Raw genomic sequence first — 24,914 nt, 5'->3', positions numbered from 1 at the left:
TTTGCAGGCAAGTGCTTAAAGTTTATAAATTTTTATTTGCAAGCAAAGAGATAGAATGAGAATGGGTGTGTTAGGGCCTCTTAACTGCTGCAAACCAAACTCCACATGAATGTGCCACTTTGTGTATTTAACTTTATATGGGTACTGAGGAATCGAACTTGGGTTGTTAGGCTTTGCAAGCAAGGACCTAAACTACTGAGTCACCTCTCCTGTCCCACAGAGCACTACTTCTTTCAGAGAGAGAATGGGTATTCCAGGCCCTCTAGACAAATGAACTGCAGAGACATGCATCTGGATTATGTGGGTCCTGGGCAATCAAACCTGGATCCTTTTGGCTTTGCAAGCAAGTTCCTTAACTGCTAAGCCATGTCTTCAGCCAAGTGCTCTACTTCTAATTGGAAACTTAAGAGCATTTGGTGGTTTATACATACTACTGAGTCCATTCATCCCCAATACCCAACTTTGGTTTTCTCCCTTAAACCAAAGGTTTCACAAACATGTTATTCTAGGTGAATGGTGTCATTATGAAAGAATTCAAGTAGGGTGAAAATGGTTTATTTAACATGCAGCAAAACAAGGGCAGAAGTTCGTATACACAATACAGTTGTTTGCCATGAAGCAGTGACCTCAGCAGTAATGAGTAACACTCAATTTTAATGTCCAACAGTTATTAGAAAGGTCCATCTCTACATAGCAATCCCAGAAATTCCAGGGCAAAAGAAGCCAGTCTCTTGGGAAGTTCTTGGATTCATTTGTATGAAAATGATTCACTTTTGACCTGTCGTAAGTAATCAAATATTGCTAGGCAGATTAGGGTCGCTGTGTGAGATGACTCCTGGATAGAGCAAGGAAGCTACTAGAGGGTACGGGGGTGCAGTCTGTGCCGACTTCCTTAGAGGCAGCAGATAGCTGAGCCTATCCAACTTCATGTCACCTTAGTAATACCTAATAATACCTAGTAGTGGGGCTGAGTGATCATTGCTGAAGCAATAGGTCTGAAACAGGATCCACACACAGCCCCTCATTACCTCAAGGCCCAACGCATTGCTGACAGTGCTCCTCTACAGGTCTACAGCCAGGGGACTGGGTGTTTTGGTGTGGCACAAAAAGATATAATTTAGTGCAATGTGAATAACCCTGGTATTTCCAGGGTCCAACCATAGATGCCACACTGTACTCCATATGGCAGGAAGAGGAGGCCAAGCCTGGAGGATGCAGAGCATGATGGGAGTTGTCTTCCCTTTGCATACATAAGGGGAGGACAAGAAGTTTACTTCATGGTAAGCAAGAGGTAGTGATTAGGATGGCCTGTCCCCATGGCAGGAGGTATGCTTTTCCCAGAAAGTTTCAGTACCTGCTCTGAAAGGAAATACTGGTCCTCTTCCATTTTCCTTTGAATCCCTAGTTAAGGCTATTATGCCAAGTTCTGTTTCTGCTAGGTTGTATTCCCTGACCTGCTGAGATGTCCATAGGACACAGCGTGCCACTGCCAGGGACAAGCATACCACTCATTCCAGGATGCTACTGCCTGCAGACGGCTGAGTGAAGATTCTACAGTACAACTCTTCTGAGCCACTGACTGTCCACCTCACTTCGGGTGGCAGGAGAGCCTTGCCAGCAAGGAAACATGGGCTAACCATAGGGGCTACGACCTCTCAAGACCTGCCTCTTTGGGGTGTGAGGACCCAGTTCTTGAGGGAGATCTCAAGCCTCTCTTTAGAACCCTTCCCTGGGCATCAGGGAATGCCAGTAAAAAACAAAACAACCTAATTCAGGCCTGGCATCCACTATCCCAGTGCAGCCTGTGAAGCCATGGGCCATCTCCCCACCCGGCGGTATATGGCCACTTCAAGTCACACAGGTAGATAAAAACAGGTCCTTTTAGGGGCCCAAGGAAAGATTATCACAGCAGTAGCTTGGCTCTGGACAGGCCCTGGTCCATGTCAAAGCTATAAATATTGTCCAGAAAGTAGTAACTGGACCAGAGCCCTTTCTATCTCAGGGCAGCCTGCCTGTCTTCCAAATGGAGGTCACTGAATCCTCTTCGGGGTCATAGGTTCCCCCACTGCTCCACTGGAGGGAACTGGTCCACTTCACCCAGTTCTGTGCTCAGCTGCTCCCCCAGGGCAAATGTCAGTTTATACCGAAGCCGCACTTTCTCCTGTGATAAGGGTAACAGTGAGTGAGGGAGGTCCAGTCCAGGCCTCCCCACCCGAACCCCTGCAGGACAACCTTTTCCTTGCTGTGCTTTCATGACCCTCATGCTGGAAGGATGGGTTTTGTGTCACAATTCCCACCCATTAACCTGAGACAAGAAAAGTCACCAGCACTGCTGGCTGGGAGTCACTTTGAGGTGTGGAGCAAGGGCTCAGAGGTGATGCTCCTGAGGTCCTAATCTGGGCGGTGGGGTTGTGGCTTTCTCCCGCTCACCTTCGTTGGATTGGCCAGCAGCATAACCTGGGTGATGGCTGCAGGTGGCTGGATAGGACTAAACGGAGAGAGTTCGGTTCCAGAGGGTGGCTGCAACTTCACTTTCATTGACTAAAGATAAAGACGAGATGCTCCTTTATAGAGAGCTGTCAAGGTGCTGTGCATGGTGGCACATACTTTTAATCCCAGCACTCTGGGGGCACAGGTAGGAGATCACTGTGAGTTAGAGACCTGCCTGAGACTATAGAGTGAATTTCAGGTCAGCTTGGGCTAAAGTGAGATCTACCCTGAAAAACCAAAAAGTTAAAAAAAAAAAAAACCTGGTGAGGTGGCACACACCTTTAGTCCTAGCACTTGGGAGGCAGAGGTAGGAGGATCACTTTGAGTTTAAGGCAAGCTTGATACTACATAGTAAGTTCCAGGTCAGCCTGGGCTATAGTGATACAGCCAGCCCCCCCACCACCAAAAAAACAAAAACAACCAAACAAACAAAAAACAACTGCCAAGTTGCTTCTGAAATGGACCAGTTGGCCATGGTGGATATGTATATACTGCCATCTGTTGAAAGGTGGGCCCTTGGAGACTCCAGGGAGACAAGTATACCTTGGGCACTGCAGCCTGCAGCACGATGCTCTTGACTGGCAAGGGAGCTGTGTTCAGCATGGACACCACCACCACCAGAACATCAGGCCGCCCTGGTGGGCACTCTTTGGCAAAGTGGAACAGGATGCGGAAGCCATTCTTGTCATAGGCTGTCACAGGAAGGGCACTGCCTGTAAGAAGGTATTGAATTGAATGAATATGGTAGGAGTCAAGATTACGCAGAGCGCCAGTGGTGCCACTGAAGCCAAGTGAGAGGGAGAAGGACCAATGTGGCTGTAAGAACAGCGCTCTCTTCTGGAGTCCTGGAAAGGCCCTGTCAGGGAGGCTCAAGGCCATAGAGTTGCATTAAGTAGAAGTGGAGACAGCAGGCAAACTGCTGTTTCTTGGCAAGAGACATAAAGCCCATGTATCCACCCACCACACATCCCAAAATCATGACTGTGAAGCTCACCTCCCACCTCCAACACCTACTAGGTTTGATGGATTCCAGGGGCACGTGGACACTGGCCAGTGAGAGCTCAGGCCCCTTCACAGGGCTGCCCTGGGACTGGAAGGCTGGTGGCTGGAAGAGAGGACTCCCAGGCACAGTGGAGAAGGGCAGGAGAGGCCTGGCAGGCGCAGAGGTGGGGAGCAGGGGGGAGGTAGCAGCCCCAGGGGAAAAGCAAGAGACTGGCTTCACCAAGCCTGAGTTCCTAAATGGGAAGGATGAAAAAGCAAGTCAGACCAGGATAGAGGTGCTGGGCCAACCCTTGTCAAAGCTCCTCAGACCAGCGGTAACATTTAGCCACCCTGAACCTCCCTCGGCTTCTAGCTAAATGGGACCAAAGGTTTCCCATTTCCTAGAGGATCCTTTGGCTCTGTGTATTGCACTCCACTCTTAGGTACCCATTCTTTCCCCACCCATTACACTTTGGTCTCTTCCAGAAGTTGATCAAGGGCATCCAGTTGGTGCAACGTGCTGTCACCCAGTCCTGAGCTGAGGCACTCAACTTTCGAAGCCAAAGCTGGGGCAAGTCCAGAAGAGAGCATGAAGGAGGCAGTGCTGGGAGCAGGCGCACTGGCTGGGGCCACAGGAACTGGGAAAGGGTGTGGCGAGGCAGCCTGGGGGGTACTTAAGACAGTGGCTGCAGCTGGAAGTAGGGGTCCCTCTGATGGGCAGCAAGCAGCAGGCCCTGGCTTGGAGCTGAAGAAGTCCAGGTCTGATGGTTCACTCTGCAATGCAAACAGCAGGTGAGCCAAGGGCTGGGGTGCCTATGGCAAGAGCACAGTTCCCACCTACAGGGCTGACTGCCCTCCAGCCAGGGCTAGATAAGAGCATTTGGAGGTAGCATGTCCTAGCTGCCCTGGACAGTGCACTGGAGATTAAGGACAGGCCAGCACAGGTCAGGAGGGAACAAAATAGTGAATGGAGGTCCCAAGCACTTCAGCGAAGCCACCATGACTGTGCCCCTACCTGGAACAGGTGCCACTGGCTGCTTCCAGCAGAATCTTTGGGAGGAGCAGTGGGGGCTGGGTCAGTGAGGCCTGGGAGCACCAAAGCAAATTCAGTGAGGGGTTCTTGGCCTTTGGCTGACATCAGATGTAAGGGGGTGAAGGGGTAGGTGGAGAGAAAGTGTTCCCCTGGCAACCACCAGTAGGGGAAGGATCCCCTCCTAGCCTTACATGCAGGGGTGAGGAAGAGGAATAGAGGCTGTTACTTCTCCAGTCTCTGCTATGTTCACTCTGAAGTCTACAGGCCCTGGTGGCCTGAGAATACAACTTGATTTATTAAGCACATTAGCAACCCCTCAGGCCTGACTTCACATGCCTTTCTTCCTCTAAATGTCCTGCCTTCAAAGCCCCACAAAACCACTCCTGAACGTACCCAAACAGAGCAGTTCCTCATCCAGCAAGGAGAGGGCATTGCTTGTGCTGTTGGGCCCTGGGGGAGCCTCGGCCTGGCTTGCTGAGCGGCTGCGAGGAGGTCCAGAGGTCTGGGGGGGTGGAGGAAGGATAGGGATTCCTGAGGAAGATGGAGTGGGTGCTGGAGCCAACACTGGGGATGAGCTGCTGGGTGTGTCCAACTCAGCAAGGTCGATGAGAGTGCCTTGGTTACTGCAGTGATTGTTTCCTGGATGGTTGACACAAGAGGAACAATCATCAGGAGCCATTTTAGCAGCTGTGCAGAGGAGACAGGACTAGGCACAGCAGCTAAGGTCTAGCTTCTGGCCTAACTCAATGGCATTTCTTCTGGGGGACCCAGAAAAGTAAGCTGTACATGTCTGGTAGGGAAATCCCCATGCATACATCCTGGCCACTGGGACCACTTGAAATGAAAGGGCTCAGAATTCCCTTAGGCCCTGAAGAATTGCCACATAGTCAATCTGTACTTATGGCTGTGTGTTGGGGGAGTTGGGGCTTATCTGGAAGGCTCCAGAATGGGGAACCAGAATGTTTTACCTTCAGAGTCAGGCATGGTTGAGGTGGTCACCTCACCATTGATGACCTGCCCTTCTATAATTGTTTTGTAAGAGTTGATGACCCGGGAGAGGTTGTCACTGGCCTGTAGGATGTCCCCTAGGGCAGAAGAGAAACTCCTCACTGTGTGTGGATGTGACAATACCCACATTCATGTCCAGATTTTTTTTACTTATCCTTGCCAACTACTCTTTCCTATCACTCACCCAAACTATTGTCGTTGTCCTCCGTCTCGCTGGCTAGTTTAAATAATGTCCGTCTCTTGTTCTCACACCGATCAAACAGCTCCTGAGAGAAACCCAGACATAAATATCACAACTACAGAGGCCCTCAGAAGTCACTTGACTTAGTAGTCCCTGTTGCCAAGCAGGTGGACAAGCTCGCAGGAAGCAGGCGCGGACACCAGCAGCTCACCTTCATGAGCTCTCGGTCGGCCTCGGACGAGTGCTCAGGGCTGAAGTGCAGGAGCATCTCGTGGAGCAGCTTCACGTTGTTGTTGACCTCTTCCAGCGTGTGCAGACGTCGGGTCACCTTTTGGATGCGAGCTTCATCCTGCCTCAGCCAAGCAGTCCAGGAGAAAGCAAACTCATTAGATTGTCTTCTGACCTCCACCAGAGAGGGCTCGTCCCTCATCCACACTCACAGTAATCTGTTACAGTGACACCTCCCGCCTCCAGTGTCTCCACCCACTACTCTTCTATCCCTTCAGGCACTGGGGCTTGTCTGGAGGCTCCCCTAGCAACTATGAGGCACCTCCTAAATTTTCCAGGTGAGGAACAGTGTCAGGGCAAACAAGACAGGACTAGTGTCTTTGGGGAAGGACTTCTACTTGGGCACATGCGCCTGGACCCCACACCCAGGACCAGGGCCCACTCACTTCTTTCACCATGGACTTGATGAGCTTGTTGGCCTCTTGCAGGTCATCCGGGTTCTTGCTTTTCAGTAGCTTGGCTAAAAGCTGGGAGAGGAGGATGTCTACCAAAGGTGAAGGGAAGGCAGCATGCCCATCCCAACTGGGGAGATCACGAGAAACTGGAGCTTTGCACAGTATCGAATAGAACCCCATTTAGAGCTGGGCACAGTGGTGGCACACCTGCAATCCCAGCACTTGGGAGGCAGAGGCAGGAAGACAGTGAGATGGAGGCCAGTCTGGGCTACCCAGTGAGATGGCTGTCTCAACAAAAATCAAAACACCCCTGCCACCCCCTCCCTAAATCTCAATTTACCCAGCTGTTGCCATCACTCATCTAAAAGAACTCCAGGCCCAAGATAAACTATACCTTGGATTTTTCCTCATCATCAAAAACAGGGTTTTTAGGACGAGGTGGGGGAGAAGGGATCAGTGTTCTGTCCATGGGGACAGCAGGGTCCAACTGCACTATACCTAAGAGGAGAAAAACAGCAGAGCATGTGCTCAGGCTATACGGTTACCTTGTGCCTCTCATACCACAGGCCAAATCCCTGTGATCAAGATCCACAAGGGGACAGAGCAGGGTACTCACACATAATCCTGCCCAAAATTCCACCGAACCCTGCCCTAGTGACAAATGTCACCTTAAGAGGAGAAAGAGAAGGAACCTGGGAATCCCGGCATTCCCTGCTCTTCTTCTCCTTGGCCAGCCCGGAGGACTACATGAGGCTAAAGCAAAGGTGGACACATACCCTGTCTCTTCAACATATGGTAGGCATCTTTGATCTTAGCTTCTTCCGGCAGAGCCAGTGTCCAGCTATAAAGCAGCTCGATGACTGTGGCCTTCACTTTCTCAGACACCCTATCTCCCAAGTACTAGGAGGAAAAGCAAACAGGAGAAACTAGCAGCTCTCTTCACAGCATACTTTCCTCATTGATTACCATCCCCAAGCCTATTCAAAACCAGCAGATACTAAGGAATGTGCGAGGGGGGCAGGAAAGGAGAGGGCCCACTTTGGGGCAAAGCTGTATCCACTAGACAGGACCCTGCAATCAAGCCAGGGGCCAAGAACTTATATCCGCACTTCCATATTCACATAAGTTGCCTGAAACATGCCTATACTTTATCTTGAAGGACTTTATAAGAATGTCACTAGTTTGAGGAATCATTCCCTCTGGCTAGAGCTAGTTATCAGAACCTAAGCAACAGCAACTGAGTAATGAGGATAGCCCCCTCCATTATGTTACACTAATGTAAGACATGACAAGAGCCTCTAGCTGCTGGATGCTAGAAGCACAGAGTGACTCTCTTCTCCAACTCTCTCCCTAACACACACAGCCACAGCATTCCCACTGGCCATATTTAGGCTGGGAGCCAGTCAGGAGCTATCCAGTTTTCCAGTCGTCCTACCACCCCCAGGAGCAAGCTCTCAAAGGACAGGGAGTAAAGGGTCATCTCTGTGGAGATGGTGATTGGGTAGAAAAAGCCAGTAGGACGGGACATTGAAAGGGACACAAAAATCTGGTTGTGGTGGCACACACCTTTAATCCCAGCACTCTGGAAGCAGAAGGCTATTTGTGAGTTCAAGGTGAGCTTGAAACTATACAGTGAATTCCAGGTCAGTCTGGGCTAGAGGGACACCCTACCTCAGAAAGCAAAAACAATAACTGGAATAAAAGAAAATAAAGTAAGGGTGGGGGTGGGGAGAGGGTTAAAGGAAATCTAAGAAGGTATGAATAAGTCATATGGAAACCTACTTTTGTGGACAATGGCACACCCAAAAGCCATACATTGTTACTAGATTTTTTTTTTTTCAAGGCAGGATTTCACTCTAGCCCAGGCTGACCTGGAATTCACTATGTAGTCTCAGGGTGGCCTTGAACTCACGGAGATCCTACCCATGCCTCCCAAGAACTGGGATTATAGACATGCACCACCATGGATGGCTGTTAGAAAATTTTCAGTGCCAAGGATGGGATACCTTCCAGTGAGGTTGGTCAAGGAGGTCCCTTATGTCCCCAAAACATTACAAGCCATTGCCGAGGCCCTTGGTTTCCTACCACAAATAGATGGTAAGACCCTATTGCTAAAGACTCCACATACTTGGACTGCAAAGTCACTGAGAAATCCTGCTGGTGCTGAGCTGAAAACCTCCTCCATGTAGACCAGTTGACAGAAAGCTGGAAAAAGCTACACTTCATGTAGCTCCATGAGAGAGTAGTCATTAGTGTAAATAACACTGGACACTGCAAGCCTTAAGTGTGGCCAGCCAGGCCAAATGAGCCAACAAGTACAATAGCGACATGTCTGTTAGGAGGGAAACCAACCACTCTCTAATTGCACAGGAGGCCTGCTCCATGGGAGAGAATACGTGCTAGATACTGAAAACCTATGATGGAGGAAGTAATGAGCCCTAGGGGTGTAATGTTAGAGGCCCTAGTATGCTCATTCTTTCTTTTCTCTCTGCTTGCAAATAAAAAAAAATTTTTTTTTCAGTGGTTGAGGATTTAGCTCAGTGGATGAGCATTTGTCTAGCAAGTGCAAGACCTGGGTTCCAGCCTCAAAAACAAAACAAAACAAAACAAAACAAAACAAAACAGTGAAAACTTATGATAAGGGAAGTCATGAGCCTAGTGATATAATGCCTGCTGGTGTCTGGCTAAATGCATATATTATGCTCACCAAACTGCCTAGTAAGCACTTTTCTTAATGTCCAAGCCCATATGTTAATGCTACTTTCACTTTTGGTTAGAGAAGCTTCTGTTTTCAGATGGCAGTGACCTCTGGGATGGCTCAAAAGGATCCACAGTGCTGAGAAGTGGTGACAGAGGAGTGCTCGCTGAAGCATCTCTATCATACCTTCCAAGGCTCAGGGTCCATTGTGGAAGAGGTGGCAGAAAGCCAAAAGAAGGGTAGGACTCCTTACAATGCAGTCTTCCAGACCCAAAATGATGACATCAAAATAAAAGAGACTGGTTGAGGGGGGAGGGGATATGATGGAGAGTGGAGCTGCAAAGTAGAAAGCTGGGGGTGACAGGAATTACCATGGGCCATTGTCTACAATTATGGAAGTTGTCAATAAAAAATGCTGATACCCAGAAAAATAAAATAAAATAAAATAAAATAAAGAGATACAAAAGTTCCTAGAATGGAGGAAGTTGACACCAACTAACCTTTGGAGAGACAACTTTGATTAACTCATTCAAGAACCGGAACTTTCCCACTTCATTATGAAATCTCCTCCCACAGTTCTTCATACACGCCTCCAGTACCTGCAGCCACACAGGAGAGAGGCACTTTATGACGATGGCTCTGGCACCTGTGAGACCCCGGGCACAACAGCACTGAGGAATTCCTCCTCCAGGGTGCATCTCTCAGCAACCACCCAGCATGCTGGTGAGGATAATACCTTGGTGATCACTGAGGCTGCAAGATCCGACCCAGACTGGCTGACAGCCCATGTTCTCGATATACCTACTGTCTATCAAAGACTTTTCTATTGGCCTTTGGGTATGAAGCCTCATGAGCACATGAGGAAAGGCCTGGTTAAATGAGCACCCACTTGAGAGCAAACACCTACCGTGAGGGCCTGCACTGCCTCCCATTCCTGTGGAGATTGGATCTTGTGAGCCAGCAGACGGACAGCGATCTGAGGCCTGATGGACAAGCAGACCACAGTTAGTACCCTAATGTTGGGCTATCTGGCTAGGCCACCTTGGCTACTTTTTGGCTTTTTTACAGCTTTCTCTCACAGACTTACCCTTCAAGTTCTTTGTTGATCTGATCACAGAAGCCAATTATGTATTCCCAGTCCTCTTGGCGGTTAGAAGGATTGGTGGCTTTATCTTTGGACAAAACAAAAATGAAGGCAATTGTTATGAAGGGCAAAAAAGGGGGCTGGAGAGATGGCTTAGCAGTTAAGGGAAGTGCTTGCCTGCTAAGCCTGACGACCTGGGTTTGACTCCCCACTACCCATGTAAAGTCAGATGCACAAAGTAGTGCACGTATCTGGAGTCCATTTGCAGTGGCTGGAGGCCCTGGAGTGCCTATTCACTGTCTCTCTTCTGTCTGTCTCTGCTTGCAAATTATATATATATATATATATATATATATATACATATATATATATATATATATATATATATATATATTTTTTTTTTTTAAAGAAGGGCAGGGCTGGAGAGATGGGTTAGTGGTGAAGCACTTGCCTATGAAGCCCAAGGACCCAGGTTTGATTCAAATAAATAAAAATAAAAGAAGGGCAAGAAAGACACAACAGAAGGTTTTCTTCACAATTTTTAGGTACCAAACGTTTTCAAATCTCTTGTTTCATAGAGATAAATGCATAGTTCATCCAGACAGCAAATGCTACTCCTGTTTTCTGCCCAATATTTTGGGTGAAAGAGAAAAAAGCCTTGTGGTACTTAGAATGGATCAAAATCCAAGGACAGACAGACATAAATGATTAAAATATTCAAAAATAAGTACCTTCACAAAATATGAACACCTGACAAATACTGGTAACTAGCTATAGAAGAATGAACTGAAGTGGGTAGTCAGCAAACAGGGATGGCTAAGACTTGTTTCCTGGAGAAAATGAAGTCAGGTTGGATTATGTAAAATAATATACATATGTAGAAAACACGAATACTTTTTTTTTGTTTTATTTACTTATTTGAGAGCGACAGAGAGAAGGAAAGAGAGAGAGAGAGAGAGAGGGAGAGAGAATGGGTGTGTGAGGGCCTCCAGCCACTGCAAATCAACTCCAGACACATGTGCCCCCTTGTGCATCTGGCTAACGTGGGTCCTGGGAAATTGAGCCTCAAACTGGGGTCCTTAGGCTTCACAGGCAAGCGCTTAACTGCTAAGCCATCTCTCCAGCCCCCCAAAACACAAATATTTTTGACAGAGCCTTCAAAAAGATTTTAAGATCTCTAAAAAAACATGATTTATTTACTTGAGAGAGGGAGGGGGAGACAGAGTATGGGGCATGATATGGCTCTGGCTGTTGCATCTCATTTTTTGTGGGTAGTGGGGAATTGAACAGCCTTTAACTCCAACCACTTTTTTTTTTTTTTCTTTTTTTGCAATAGGGTTTCATGTTCCAGGCTGGCCTACAGAACTCACCATTTATCTGAAAATGACTCTGAACTCTGGATTCCTCTGCCTCCACTTTCCAAGTGCTGGGATTACATGCTCACACTATCATGTCTGATTTATGAAGTACCGGGGACTGTAACCAGGGATTCATGAATGGTAGGTGTAGCAGTCAGCCTCAGTTGCTTGGATGAACTTCCAAACCAGGCACAAGTTATAGAAGGAATGGATTTACTGAGGCTTACAAATCTCAGGAAGTTCCCTAATAACAGAAGAAGCTGGCTCACCTTCACAGGACCACACAGAGAAAAGCCACCAACCTCATCAGCATAAGCAAGTATACTCCAGGCAGAGCACTTTGCATGTCTTTAGACTGGAATTCCAAATCCACCCCACACTTAGGGCTGGACCCTAGGATCCACCCACAGTGATTCCTCCAGCCAAGCAGATGGAGATCTAAATTACAAGCCTCCCCGCCACCCCCAGGTAGGGTCTCACTCCAGCTCAGGCTGACCTGGAATTCACTATGGAGTCTCAGGGTGGCCTTGAACTCACAGTGATCCTCCTTCCTACCTCTGCCTCCCGAGTGCTGGGATTAAAGGCGTGCACCACCAAGCCCGGCTTCTAAATTACAAGCTTTAATAAACTTCTGAACCAACTGGGGGACATTCACTCAAACCACCACAGTAGGCAAGCACTCTTCCAACTGAAGTAGGTCGCCAGCCCAAGACTAATGTTCCTTAATGCTGCAAGCAGTTGTGAAGTTGCACATACTACTCTAAACCATCCAGCCAGCAACATTCACAGGGTCTCTACTTTGTATCAATCAATGTGCTCGCTATCCCTAGAGCCAAGCAGATAGAATCTCCAGTAATGTACTCAGCACCCTCTAAATGGCCGTCCTCCATCAAGCACAAAGAGTAGCTCTGAGGGTCATGGAGGGTTTAGAATCCTGGCATTAAATGCAAAGTTCAGTGATATTTGGTTTGGCCCACTTCCCTATTATCCTAGCACCTGTGCTTACAGAGGATGGCCAGGTTGAGGGTGGGAAGTGTTCTGTTCTCTAATTCAGATCTGAGTATGCCTTTTCTAGAATGTACTCTCAAGATGTTTGCTAACTGTAGGAATTTGGGCTCAGAGGACAGATGATGCCAAGATGTACATCTTCTTAAAAGAGCCACGTTCCTCTAAGTAGTGACAGGTCCTCTGGCAAGGTTGTTACATGATCCTGACCTGACTTCAAGTGAATGTGGGTGTTTTCTCCCCCCCCCCCTACATTGTAGCTCAGGCTGGCCTTGAACTTACAGTGAAACTCTCGCTTCAGCCTCCCAAATTACAGGTATACCACAACACCTAGCTATGCTTGCTTAACTTTAAAATTCACTAATTGGGGACTAGAGAGATAACTTAGCAGTTAAAGCACTTCCTTGTGAAACCTAAGAACTCAGGTTCGAATCTCCAGGTCCCAGGTAGCCAGACACACAGTGATCCAACCACCGGGAGTTCATTTGCAGTGGCTGAAGGCACACCCATTCTCTCCCTCTCAAAATAAGTAATTTAAAAAAATAGGGCTGGAGAGTTGGCTTAGTGTTTAAACACTTGCCTGTGAAGCCTAAGGACCCCAGTTCAAGGCTCAATTGCCCAAGACCCACATTAGCCAGATGCACAAGGGGGCGCGCAGTCTGGAATTTGTTTGCAGTGGCTGGAGGCCCTGGCATGCCCATTCTCTCTCTCTCTCTCTCCCCCCATTGCTTTCAAATAAATAAATAGAAATAAAAAAATATATTATTCATTTATTTGCGAGAGATATAGAGACAGGCAGAGAGAAGGTGGTAGGGAGAATGGGCACTCCAGGGCCTCCAGTCACTGCAAACGGACTCCAGATGCACACACCACCCTGTACATCTGGCTTACATGGGTACTGGGGAATTGAACCTGGGTCCTTAGGCTTCACTGGCAAATGCCTTAAGTGCTAGGCCATCTCTCCAGTCCCTCAAAATAAGTAATTTAAAGGGAGGGGGGAGAGAAAAGCTAGGCGTGGTGGTGCATGCCTTTAATCCCAGAACTCAGGGAACTTAGGAGGATCGCTGTGAGTTCAAGGACACCCTGGGCTAGAGTGAGACCTTACCTCAAAAATACAAAAATAAATAAAAAATTTCACTAACTGGGCTTGGTCTAGTGGCATAGATCTGTAATTCAGGAGTTCAAGGCCAGCTTGGGCTAGAATAAGGTCCTGCTCCAAAAACAAAACAGGGAACTGGGAAGATGGCTCAGTGGCTAAGGTCCTTGCCTGCAAAAGTTAAGGATCCCAGTTTGACTCCCCAGTACCCACATGAAGCCAGATACACAAGGTGGCACATGCACCTAGAGTTTGTTTACAGTGGCCAGATGCCCTGTCACACCATGTCTGGTGGTGTCTCTCTCACACACACAAACATTTTTGGTTTTTTGAGGTAGGGTTTCACTCTAGCCCAGGCTGACCTGGAATTCACTATGTAGTCTCAGGGTGGCCTTGAACGCTTGGCGATCCTCCTACCTCTGCCTCCTGAATGCTGGGATTAAAGGCGTGTGCTACGACGCCCCGCTCTAGACATAAATATATTTTTTAAACCGCAAAAACTAAAGAACAAAATGAGAGTGAGGCATAAAGGGTACAGCTTAGAAGTAGAGAGCTTATATAGTTTGCATAAAGCCCTAGGTGGGAAACCCACCAACTAGACTGGGCATTGTTAGTACGTACCACCTTTAGTCCCAAATGTCAGAAGGCAGCAAGAGTGTCAAGAGTTCCTGACCAGTCTGGGTTACATAATGAAGGCCCTGACAATAAGCAAGCAAGTAAAAAATTAATATAGACAGTCATCACCAGGTATGTAGGTGACATTATTCTACCTAGGACCGTACCTTTCAACTGGGAAAACAGGGCTCGGGAACTCTGAGAAGAGACCTACATAGACTGGACCTGTCTGAAAGCACTTCTGCTCTGGCTATAATGGGAAGATTCTGGTGGCTAAAGTTAGTATTGAGGAAGCTGGAGGTAGGTCCCAGCTACACGAGAACCTGAGGCAGACTGAGGGCTGATGACAAACTGTCATCAAAGCATGAGCACTTGAGTTCAGATCTGCAGAACCCACCTAAATACTGTGGTGGGCCTGGAGTGGTGGCACACAACTTTAATCCCAGTAATTGGGAGGCAGAAGTAAGAGGATCAGAGTAGGTTCAAAGCCAGCCTGAGACTGCTTAGTGAATCCCAGGTCAGCCTGGGCTAAAGGGAGACCCTACCTCAAAAAACAAACAAACAAACAAACAAACAAACAAACAAACACCCCAAAACTGTTGTGGACATCTGTAATCCCAACAAGCTTGTGGCCCAACTAGTTTGGGGAACACAGTGGTAAATGAGACACTGCCTCAACTAGTGTAGAAGACAAGGACCGACTCTTAACCCTGCCCTCTGCCCTCCACGGTCATGCTGTAGCAAAGCAGGCACATCACATGTCAAAGGTGGGGGTGGGGGGCTGACAGGGGCTCAGCTGTTAAAAGGTGCTTGCTTGCAAAGCCTGCAGATCCAGATTCAATTTCCCAGTACTCATGAAAAATCATAGATGAACAATGGGGCACATGCGTTTGGAGTTCCTTTGCAGTAGTAAGGGGCCCTGGCACATTCATTCCCTTCCCCCTTTCTCAGAGGTAAACAAAAAGTTTATATTTAGAAGTAAAAGAGGTAGCTGGAGTTTTTTGACTGTCTGTTTATTTATTTATTTATTTATTTTTTTGCATGGTAGGGTCTCTCTCTAGCCCAGGCTGACCTGGAATTCACTATGTAGTATAAATAAATAGTATAAATAAACCAGACGACCAGCTGTCTGGTTTATTTTTTTTAAAGAATTATATCTCTTTTATTTATTTATTTATTTATTTGAGAGAGGGAAAGAGGCAGAGAGAGAGAGAGAGAGACAGACAGACAGACAGACAAACAGACAGACAGAATGGGTGTGCCAGGGCTTCCAGCCACTGCAAATGAACTTCAGATGCAAGAGCCACCTAGTGCATCTGTGTTATGTGGGTCCTGGAGAATTGAACCAACGTCCTTTAGCTTTGCAGGCAAGTGCCTTAAGAGCTAAGCCATTTCTCCAGCCCTGGTTTATTACTTTTTTTTATTTTTAAATTTTATTTGAGAGACAGAGAAAGAGAGAGAACGGGCACGCCAGGGCCTGTATCCACTGCAAATGAACTCCAGATGCATGCACCACCTTCTGTGGGTACTGGGGAATCCAACCTGGGTCCACTGGCTTTGTAGGTAAACACCTTAACTGCTAAGCCATCTGCTGGTTTATTTTTGAGACAGGATCTCATGTAGCATAGGCTGGGTTCAAACTCAATATATGGGGGAGATGACCTTGAACTCTTGATCCTCCTACCTCCACCACCAAGTTTTGGGATTGCAGGTGTGACACTACCCAGGTGATTATTCTCAATCTTAATAGAAAATTAGCAGGACCTTTAGCATGACAAGTATGAAGAGAAAGGAGTTTATTTTAATCAAGGGTGTCCATTTGAAAATAAATAGTTGGCTAGTTGTGGTGGTGCATGCCTTTAATCCCAGCACTCGGGAGGCAGAGATAGGAGGATCTCTGTCAGTTCAAGACTAGCCTGAGACTACATACTGAATTCCAGGTCATCCTGGGTTACAGCGTGACCCTACCTTGAAAAAACAAAAACGGGGCTGGAGAGATGGCTCAGCAGTTAAGGCACTAGTCTGCAAAGCCTAATGATCTCTATCATATCTTCCAAGGCTCAGGGCCCATTGTGGAAGAGATGGCAGAAACAATGTTAAGAACAAAAGGAAAAGTAGGGCTGCTTGCTTACAATGCCAAGACACAAAATGGTGTGGATATCCAAGACCTCACAATGCCTGGTATTACCTACACAAGAACAGTATAATAGGAGGAAAAGATGATGATATCAAAATAAGAGACTGATTGAGAGGGGGAGGGGATATGATGGACAGTGGAGCAGTGAAGGGGAAAGTGAGCGGAGAGGAGGGGAAGGAATTATCATGGTTTATTGTCTATAATCATGAAAGTTGTCAGTAATAAAAAAAAAAAAAATAAGATGGGCACGGTGAAGCATGCCTTTAATCCCAGCACTGCGGAGGCAGAAGTAGGAGGAACATCAAGTTCAAAGCTGCCCTGAGACTACATAGTGAATTCCAGGTCAACCTGGGCTACAGGGAGACTCTACCTCAAAAACAAAACAAAACAATAAAGAAAAATAGTTGGTGCAATAGTTTGATTCAAGTGTCCCCCATAAACTTAAGTGTTCTGAATGTCAGGTTCCCATCTGATGGAAATTTGGGAATTAACGCCTCCTGGAGGCAGTGTATTGCTGGGGACGGGCTTTATGGGTATTATAGCCAGTTTCCCCTTGCCAGTGTTTGGCACAGTCTCCTGTTGCTATTGTCCAACTTACGTTGGTCAGAGGTGATGTCCACCCTCTGCTCATGCCATCATTTTCTCCTGCCATCATGAAGCTGCCTCTTGAGACTATAAGCCAAAATAAACCTTTTTTCTTCCCCCACAAAAGCTCTGGGTCAGGTGATTTATGCCAGCAATGTGAACCTGACTGCAACACTTGGTAATGCTGCACCAATGACCACAGCCACCAACTACTCATCCCCAGAGAAACCGAGGTCTTGTCCACCAATTATCTGAATCCTCTCAGGTGTCTGCATGGCTCTGCTGCTGACCTTTCCTTCATTTGAGATACTTCAAGCTTTCACATGATAGCCAGTACCCACTACATCTGAACAACTCAAAAGTAAGATGCTTTTATTATGGTAAGAGTCACAAACCTTATGATAGAAGAGACTCAATCACTTGCATCAAGCAGAACAGAAAAACTGTCTTCCAAAAACAGTAACACATGGACTCCCCTCCCAAACAACAGGCAGTCATCAAACATCACATTCTTCCCACGCTTGCTCAGCATCGCCACCTCCCAGAGCTCTCCCACCTGATTTCCACTGCAGTCCTCCTCTAGAATCCTCCCTTCCTGCCCTGTCATACACCCTTCCACTGTGAACATGGAGAAGACGCACGCCTCAGGTGGAGGCATAGTTAGCAGCTCAACTCTCCAGTGTCTGTCATAGCTCTCTAGTAGCTCAGACGGTACACCTGTCACTCATCAGTGCCAGGAGAAACTGCTGGGAATGACAGTGGGTGACTATAGTTCCCCAGCTGCCCAATGCCCCTCAGACGCACACACTTCATTCTACCCACTCAACCTTCTCCCTCACCTGGCCAGGCAACATTTGAGTCTCCCCTGGAGACCCGGCCTGCTTGAACCACCCCTCGGGGTTCTGGCTTGACTCATGGTTTTGGTCTATTTTGGGTGTCTGATAAAAGCCTCGTTTTCTTCTGTTTCTGTGTCTCTAGATTCCCTGCTTTCAATTTTGCTTCATTCCATCACTAGCCTCGATTCTCACGGGAGCGCCAATGGTACAGGTTAAGAACCAGCAGCAGTGACTGTACCATCTCAACACAGCTTGGGCATTCCAGAGAAGCCAAGTTCCATGTAGCAATGACTGAGAAGAAGCAGGTACAAGATCACAGGATGAGCTGGACAGGGTGGCTTTAATCCCAGCACTTAGAAGTCTGTGAGTTCAAAGTTAGCTTTGGCTACAAAGTGAGTTCCAGGGCAGCCTGGGCTAGAGAGAGACCCTGCTACAACAAAACAACAACAACAACAAAAACCAGTAGAGGATGGGAGGAAATTAAGGTCGACCTGCAGTGTTGGGCATTAAACCAAAGGAGAAACATGGTCAGTTGTCTTGTCTCACTCAGATGCCAAAAAAATGATAACCTGAAGTGACTCAGATAAGCTATGAGACACAGGTCTACCCTTGAGAAAGAGGCTTTTCTGGCTCAACATGTGAGAAAAAAGATTATCAAACAAGGCAGCATATATTTATAAATGTTAATCGGTACACAGAGAGTCTAAAAACAAATGCATCACTTCTCCTTACTGACTTCCTTTATTCTATACATAGTTCCATGATTCAAAGCCCATTTTTAGCTGGGGGTGTGGTGCATGCTTTTAATCCCTAGCAATCATAGGTTGTAGGTAGGAGAAGCTCCATGAGTTTGAGGCCAGCATAGGTGCAGAGTGAGCTCCAGGCTAAAATGAGACCCTACCTTGGGAAAAACAAAGAAACAAATAGAAAGGGCCTGTAATCCCAGGATTTGGGAGGTACAGGTGGGAGGATTAAAACTTCAAGGTCAAACCAGGCTGGTGGCTCATGCCTTTAATCCCAGCAGAGGTAGGAGGATCTCTGTGAGTTCAAGGCCACCCTGAAACTATAGTGAATTCCAGGTCAGTGAAACCCTACCTCAAAAAAACAAACAAACAAACAAACAAAAAGTTCAAGATCATAAACAACCCCCCAAAAAAATCAAAACCCTGCCAGTCATGGTGGCACACCTTTGATCCTAGCACTCAGGAGACAGAGGTAGAAGAATCAGAGTTTGAGGACAGCCTGGGGCTACACAGTGAGTTCCAGGTCAGCCTGGGCTAGAGAGACCCTACCCTGGAAAACCAACAACAAAAAAATAAAACCACAACAACAAAACTTTTGCCCCTATTCCCAGCACCCAGGTCTGGAACTCTACTGTTGATCCTCTTTCTTTTCTCAACCCTGTAAGTCTTGGAGACTCTTCCTTCTCAATAAATTTGCACATCTTTCACTTTCTTGTTCTTTTCTTACTCCTTACAGAACATTAAAAAAAAAAAACAAAACACATTTTCTTTGTTTATTTGACAGAGAAAAGAAAGAGGTAGACAAAGAATGGGTGCACCAGGACCTCTGGCCACTGCAAACAAACTCCAGAAGCACACATACCATATTGTGCATCTAGATTATGCAGACACTGGGGAATCAAATTTGAGACCTTAGGGTTTGCAGGCAAGTGCCTTAACCACTAAGCCATCTCCCCAGCACAGAATGTTTTTGTAAATTATTTTTTATTGACACTATCCTTACAGAAATTTTAACCCACTCTTTCCCTCTCACCAGTTTTTCAAGGTAGGGTCTCACTGTAGCCTAGGTTGACCTAGAATTCACTCTGTAGTCTCAGGCTGGCCTCAAACTCACAGTGATCCTATTACCTCTGCTGGGATAGTTCTGCCCCCCCCCCCTTTTTTTTAAAGTAGGGTCTCACTCTAGCTCAGGCTGACCTGGAACTCACTCTATAGCCCAAGAAGGGATTAATGACATAAACTACCATGACAAGCTCTTTATTTTTTTCTTTGTTTAAAAAAAAATTTAATGCTGGGCATGGTGGCACACGCCTTTAATCCCAGCACTCAGCATCACATCCATCAAACTGAAGGCAGAGGTTACTTGAATTTCCTGTGGCTTTTTGCTTTGTATTTGTTTTTGTGGGACTGGGGATGGAATGCAGGGCCTTTATTAAACAAGAGTTCTACCACTGAGCTCTACCAGCTATGCTTAAACTTCTTAATTCTCCTAACACCTCGCACAGCAGAGGTTTACTAAACCCTGGTAGTGGCAGGCAGGACTTCTCTGAGGGCTGGTTTCTAGGAAGAAGAATCTGGATGGTTTTGAAGCACAGAGGGAACAAAGGGGAGCATGGCTTCCAGGGAATGAACCAAGAACACTACACTGAGGCCAGGTGTGGTGACACATCCCAGCACTCAGGAGGCAGAGGTAGGAGTACTGTGAGTTTGAGACCACCCTGAGACTACATAGTGAATTCCAGGTCAGTCTGGGCCAGAGTGAGACCCTACCTCGAAAAAAGAGAGAGAGAGAGAGAGAGAGAGAGAGAGAGAGAGAGAGAGAGAGAGAGAGAGAGGGGGAGGGAGGGAGGGAGGGAGGGAGGGAGGGAGGGAGGGAGGGAAAGAGAGAAAGAGAGAAAGAGAGAAAGAGAGAAAAGGGTAGAAAGGGCTTGATAAGAAGGCTGTATAAAGGCACTTGCTTGCAAAGCCTGATGACCCAGCTTCAATCCCCTGGTACCTACAGAAAGCCAAAATAAAGTGGGCATACATCTGGAGTTTATTTGCAATGGTAACAGCTGTGGCATGCCCATACTTCCTCTCTGATCACAAAGATATTATTTAAATTTTCTTTCTTTTCTTTTTTTGGTTTTTCGAGGTAGGGTTTTGCTTTAGTCCAGGCTGACCTGGATTTCACTTTGAAGTCTCAGGGTGGCCTTGAACTCAAGGCAATCCTCCTACTTCTGCCTCCCAAGTGCTGGGATTAAAGGCATGTGCCACTACACCTGGCTCTATTTTTTTTTTTCGAGGAACAGTCTCACTTTAGCCTAGGCTAACCTGAAATTCACGCTGTAGTCGCAGGCTGGCCTTGAACTCACATCAATCCTCCCATCTCGGCCTCTTGACAGCTGGAATTGAAGGCATGAGCCACCACACCCAGCCATCATCATCATCATTATTTAAATATACAAGAGTTTTTAAAGTATTTATTTGGGAGAGAAAGAGGAACATAAAAACAGAGAGAATGGATATGCCAGGGCCACTAGCCACTGCAAACAAACTCAACACCTGTGCTACCTTGTACATCTGGCTTTACACGGGTAATCAAACCCGGGTCCTTAGGCTTTGCAGGCAAACCATTGAGTCATCTCTCCCACCATCCTGCCTTAAAAAAAAAAAAAAAAGTAACAGTAGGAATTGGAGAGATGGCTCAGTGGTTAAGGTGCTTGTCTGCAAAGCCAAAGAACCCAGGTTTGCTTCCTCAGGACCCACATAAGCCAAATGCACAAGGTGGTACATGCACCTGGAGTTCATTTGCAGTGGCTGGATGCCCTGATGTTCCTATTTTCTTTTTTTTTTTTTTAATTTTTTTGTTTATTTTATTTATTTATTTGAGAGCAACAAACAGAGAGAAAAAGGCAGACAGAGAGAGAGAATGGGTGCGCCAGGGCTTCCAGCCACTGCAAACGAACTCCAGACGCGTGCACCCCTTTGTGCATCTGGCTAACGTGGGTCCTGGGGAATTGAGCCTCGAACCAGGGTCCTTAGGCTTCACAGGCAAGCGCTTAACTGCTAAGCCATCTCTCCAGCCCATGGTGTTCCTATTTTCTATTGTCTCTCTCTCTTAAATAAATAAAATTAAAATGTTTAAAAAGGGCAAGAAGTTGAGGCTGGAGAGAGCTCAGTGGATAAGGCGCATGGTTGCCAAGCCTAATGACCCAGTTCAATTCCCTAGTACCCATGTAAAACCAGAAATAGAGAAAAAAATAATTAAAAAAAGGCAAGAAGCTGGTTAGATGGCTCAGAGGTTAAAGGTGCTTGCTTGCAAAGCCTGACAGCTTTGCAAGCTGGGTTCAACTTAAGGCCCAAGCCACCCACTTAAGCCAGATGCAAACAATGGAGCAAGTGTCTGGTGATCATTTGCAGTGGCAAGAGGCTGGGACATATGCATATGCAAGTAAGTAAATAATTTGCTGGGCATGAGACATTACCTTAGGAAAAAAACAAGCAAACAAAAAGGGCTGAAGAGATGGCTCAACAGTTAAGGTGCTTGCCTGCAAAGCCTAACAACCCTGGTTTGATTTCCCAGAACCCATGTAAATCCAGATGCACAGAGGTGCATGCATCTGGAGTTCGTTTACAGAGGCTGTAGGACTTTGTGTGCCCGACCAGCTCTCTTCTCTTTCTGCTTGCAAATAAATAAAAATATTTTAAAAATAAGTAAATAAAATAGAAGAGGCTAGCTGGGCATGATGGCGCATGACTTTAATCCCCGTACTCAGGAGGCAGAGGTAGGTTGGATCGCTGTGAGTTTGAGGACACCCTGAGACTACATAGTGAATTCCAGGTCAGCCTCGGCTAAAGTGAGACCCTACCTCGAAAAACCAAAAATAAAAAAATAATAATATAAAAGAAGAGGCTACTGCAGTAATTGAAACAAACCATGGGGTGACAAGGACTTTCACTAAAATAATGCTGATCCTAAGCACTGGTTCATTGGGTTCATCCATATCATACTATTCAGTCATAAGAACTGTGAATACTGAACAGGGGTTAAGAATAAAAGAAAACTTGGGGGCTGGAGAGATGGCTTAGCAGTTAAGCGCTTGCCTGTGAAGCCTAAGGACCCCGGTTTGAGGCTCGGTTCCCCAGGTCCCACGTTAGCCAGATGCACAAGGGGGCGCACGCGTCTGGAGTTCGTTTGCAGAGGCTGGAAGCCCTGGCGAGCCCATTCTCTCTCTTCCTCTGTCTTTCTCTCTGCGTCTTTCGCTCTCAAATAAATAAATAAAAATTAAAAAAAAAAAAAGAAAACTTGGCTCAGCATGATGGTGCACACCTGTAATCTCAGCAGTTAGTACGTGGAAGCAAGAGGATGAGTGTAAGGCAAGCCTTAGCTTCACAGCAAGCTTAGGACTAGTCTGGCCTACATGAGACTCTCAGGAAAAAAAAAAAAAAAAAGCAAAGCTGGGCTGGAGAGATAGCATAGCAGTTATGGTCCTTGCCTGCAAAGCCAAAGGACCCAGGTGCCAGATACACAAAGTGGCGCATGTGTCTAGGGCTCGTTTGCATAGGGTGGAGGCCCTGGTGCACCCATTCTCTCTCTCACTCTCTCTCAAAAAAAAAAAAAAGAAAAAAAAAAGTTTTGCATGGTGACACACACCTTTAATCCCAGCACTGGAGAGGTAGGAGGATTGCTGTGAGTTTGAGGGCAGGCTGAGACTACATAGTGAATTTCAGGTCAGCCTGAGGTAGAGTGAAAGCCTAGCTTGAGGGAACAAAAAAAGAGCTTGCTTTAAAAACTTAACACCTGGGTTCGATACCCCAGTGCCTACATAAAGGCAGGTGCAAAAGATGGCATGTACATCTGGAGCTTGTTTGCAATGGCAAGAAACCCTGGTGTGCCCATACTCACACACTCTGGAATATTTTAAAGGTAGTGTCTTCTAGTCCACACTGACCTTTAGCAGCTGAACCTCTCCAGCCCCAGGGCTGGAACTTTCAATCATCCTACTTTAGCATCCAGAGTAGCTGGGACTACAGCACTGTGTCATCAGGTCCAGCAGGTAAATGAATTTTTTTTTTTTTCGAGGTAGGGTCTCACTCTGGTCCAGGCTGACCTGGAATTAACTCTGTCATTTCAGAGTGGCCTTGAACTCATGGCAATCCTCCTACCTCTGCCTCCCAAGTGCTGGGATTAAAGGCGTGCGCCGCCACGCCCGGCTAGGTAAATGAATTTAATGGATGTCTGTAAGACAGCACTTCATGCTCCTTGGAGACTAATTTCCATATATAGAGAAAGCTTTGTGACTTGTCTGCGACAGCCGACTTTGCAAATGTATCTTACTTTCTTCCATTTTGGGAAGTGGTCCCCAAATGCCCCAATTCAACCTCCTCAAAGGTATTTTCTTAAGAAAGGTCAGGCAGGCAACTGAAAAGCAACAGCTATCACAGCCAAGAAGTGGAGCCTCAACTCAGCAAGAGACACGATCTAGGCATCTTACCTGACTTATCCTGTCCTATTCCATTTTACACATAGAGGCTTGAAGTTAACTTAGTAAGCCCTTCATAAGCCTTTATTAATCAATGTTATTAACCCTTTACTGGCCGTGTTAACTGCCTGCTAATCCGTCACAGCAATGTGACTTTAGCAACACGCCGCTACAGCTTTATCTCATTGACATGGCAGAGTGGTCCCCCAGCATCAACTTAAGCCACTGTTTGGACTCTACTCAGTACCGCCGCTCTTTGACAGGCCCTTCATTCACCGAGAGCCCTCTACCCTTTCATCGCCGCTCTGGGGAACATTTCTTCACTTTAAGCATCCTGCCCGAGCCAAAGTGGTAGGTCATTCCTCGAATCCCACGCTCACACTTTCCAAAGGGCCAGGTCGTTCTGGGTCTGGGGGTCGCCAGCATCCACCACCCCGGAGCTACAGCTTAAATCCACAGCTTGTCCCTGGCTCACAGTCCCGGGGCAGAGCAGGGAGCAGCCCCACCACCTCGTCCCCGACGGCCATCAGCCACAAGAGGCCAGCTGTCGCTTTCCCCGGGCCTGCAAGTCCTCGAGCTGCAGCCGAGGCGCGCGGGAGCGCGAGCCGGAGCGGGAGGACGCGCCGCAGGGAAGGGCCCTGGCTAGCGAAGGGGCGTGAACGCGGGATGCTCGCGGCGGGGCCGAGCCCAGGCTGCGGGGTCGCGGGGAGGAGACGTGTGCGGCGGGGGAGGAGAAAAGTGGCTGTGCGCGGTTGGAGGGCAGACAGAAGGTGTCACGGCTACTCACTCAGCCAGGACTCCAGGCTCTCCCCCTCCGTCTCCGCCATATTGCAGCTGCCCAGTTCGGCCCCGCGGCTTTAAGCCTCGCGAGATTCTGCACGAGATGCTCGGGGGCGGGGCCAGCATGAGGGGTGGG

The 24,914-nt window shown here is 47.3% G+C and overlaps 1 protein-coding gene across 1 annotated transcript; it reads right to left on the bottom strand.

The window, feature by feature from the left end:
- Nucleotides 1–539: 539 nt before the first annotated feature.
- Nucleotides 540–24,863, bottom strand: Gga3 (golgi associated, gamma adaptin ear containing, ARF binding protein 3). Its single transcript, XM_004655176.2, has 17 exons — nucleotides 24,786–24,863; nucleotides 10,162–10,246; nucleotides 9,982–10,057; nucleotides 9,575–9,673; nucleotides 7,153–7,276; nucleotides 6,771–6,874; nucleotides 6,368–6,448; nucleotides 5,905–6,042; nucleotides 5,697–5,778; nucleotides 5,473–5,589; nucleotides 4,898–5,143; nucleotides 4,487–4,557; nucleotides 3,941–4,245; nucleotides 3,505–3,725; nucleotides 3,034–3,203; nucleotides 2,431–2,541; nucleotides 540–2,161 (listed from the first exon to the last, which is right to left on the bottom strand). The coding sequence occupies exons 1-17, from the start codon at nucleotides 24,823–24,825 to the stop codon at nucleotides 2,051–2,053; spliced, it is 2,181 nt and encodes a 726-aa protein (XP_004655233.2). The 5' UTR covers nucleotides 24,826–24,863; the 3' UTR covers nucleotides 540–2,050.
- Between the last annotated feature and the right edge of the window lie 51 nt (nucleotides 24,864–24,914).

The sequence above is a fragment of the Jaculus jaculus genome, chromosome 9 (genome assembly GCF_020740685.1).
Source record: "Jaculus jaculus isolate mJacJac1 chromosome 9, mJacJac1.mat.Y.cur, whole genome shotgun sequence".
Classification (NCBI taxonomy): Eukaryota; Metazoa; Chordata; class Mammalia; order Rodentia; family Dipodidae; genus Jaculus; species Jaculus jaculus.
This window is presented reverse-complemented; position numbering and strand designations above follow the sequence as displayed.

Bases quoted from the DNA above. Each gene is read 5' to 3' on its own strand.
- Gga3 (XM_004655176.2), bottom strand. From the start codon at position 24,825: ATGGCGGAGACGGAGGGGGAGAGCCTGGAGTCCTGGCTGA. The intron at 5,779-5,904 runs GTGAGCTGCTGG...GGTTTCTCTCAG, and splicing joins CCGACCGAGAGCTCATGAAG to GAGCTGTTTGATCGGTGTGA. The intron at 3,726-3,940 runs GTAATGGGTGGG...CTTCCCATTTAG, and splicing joins CTTCTGGAAGAGACCAAAGT to GAACTCAGGCTTGGTGAAGC.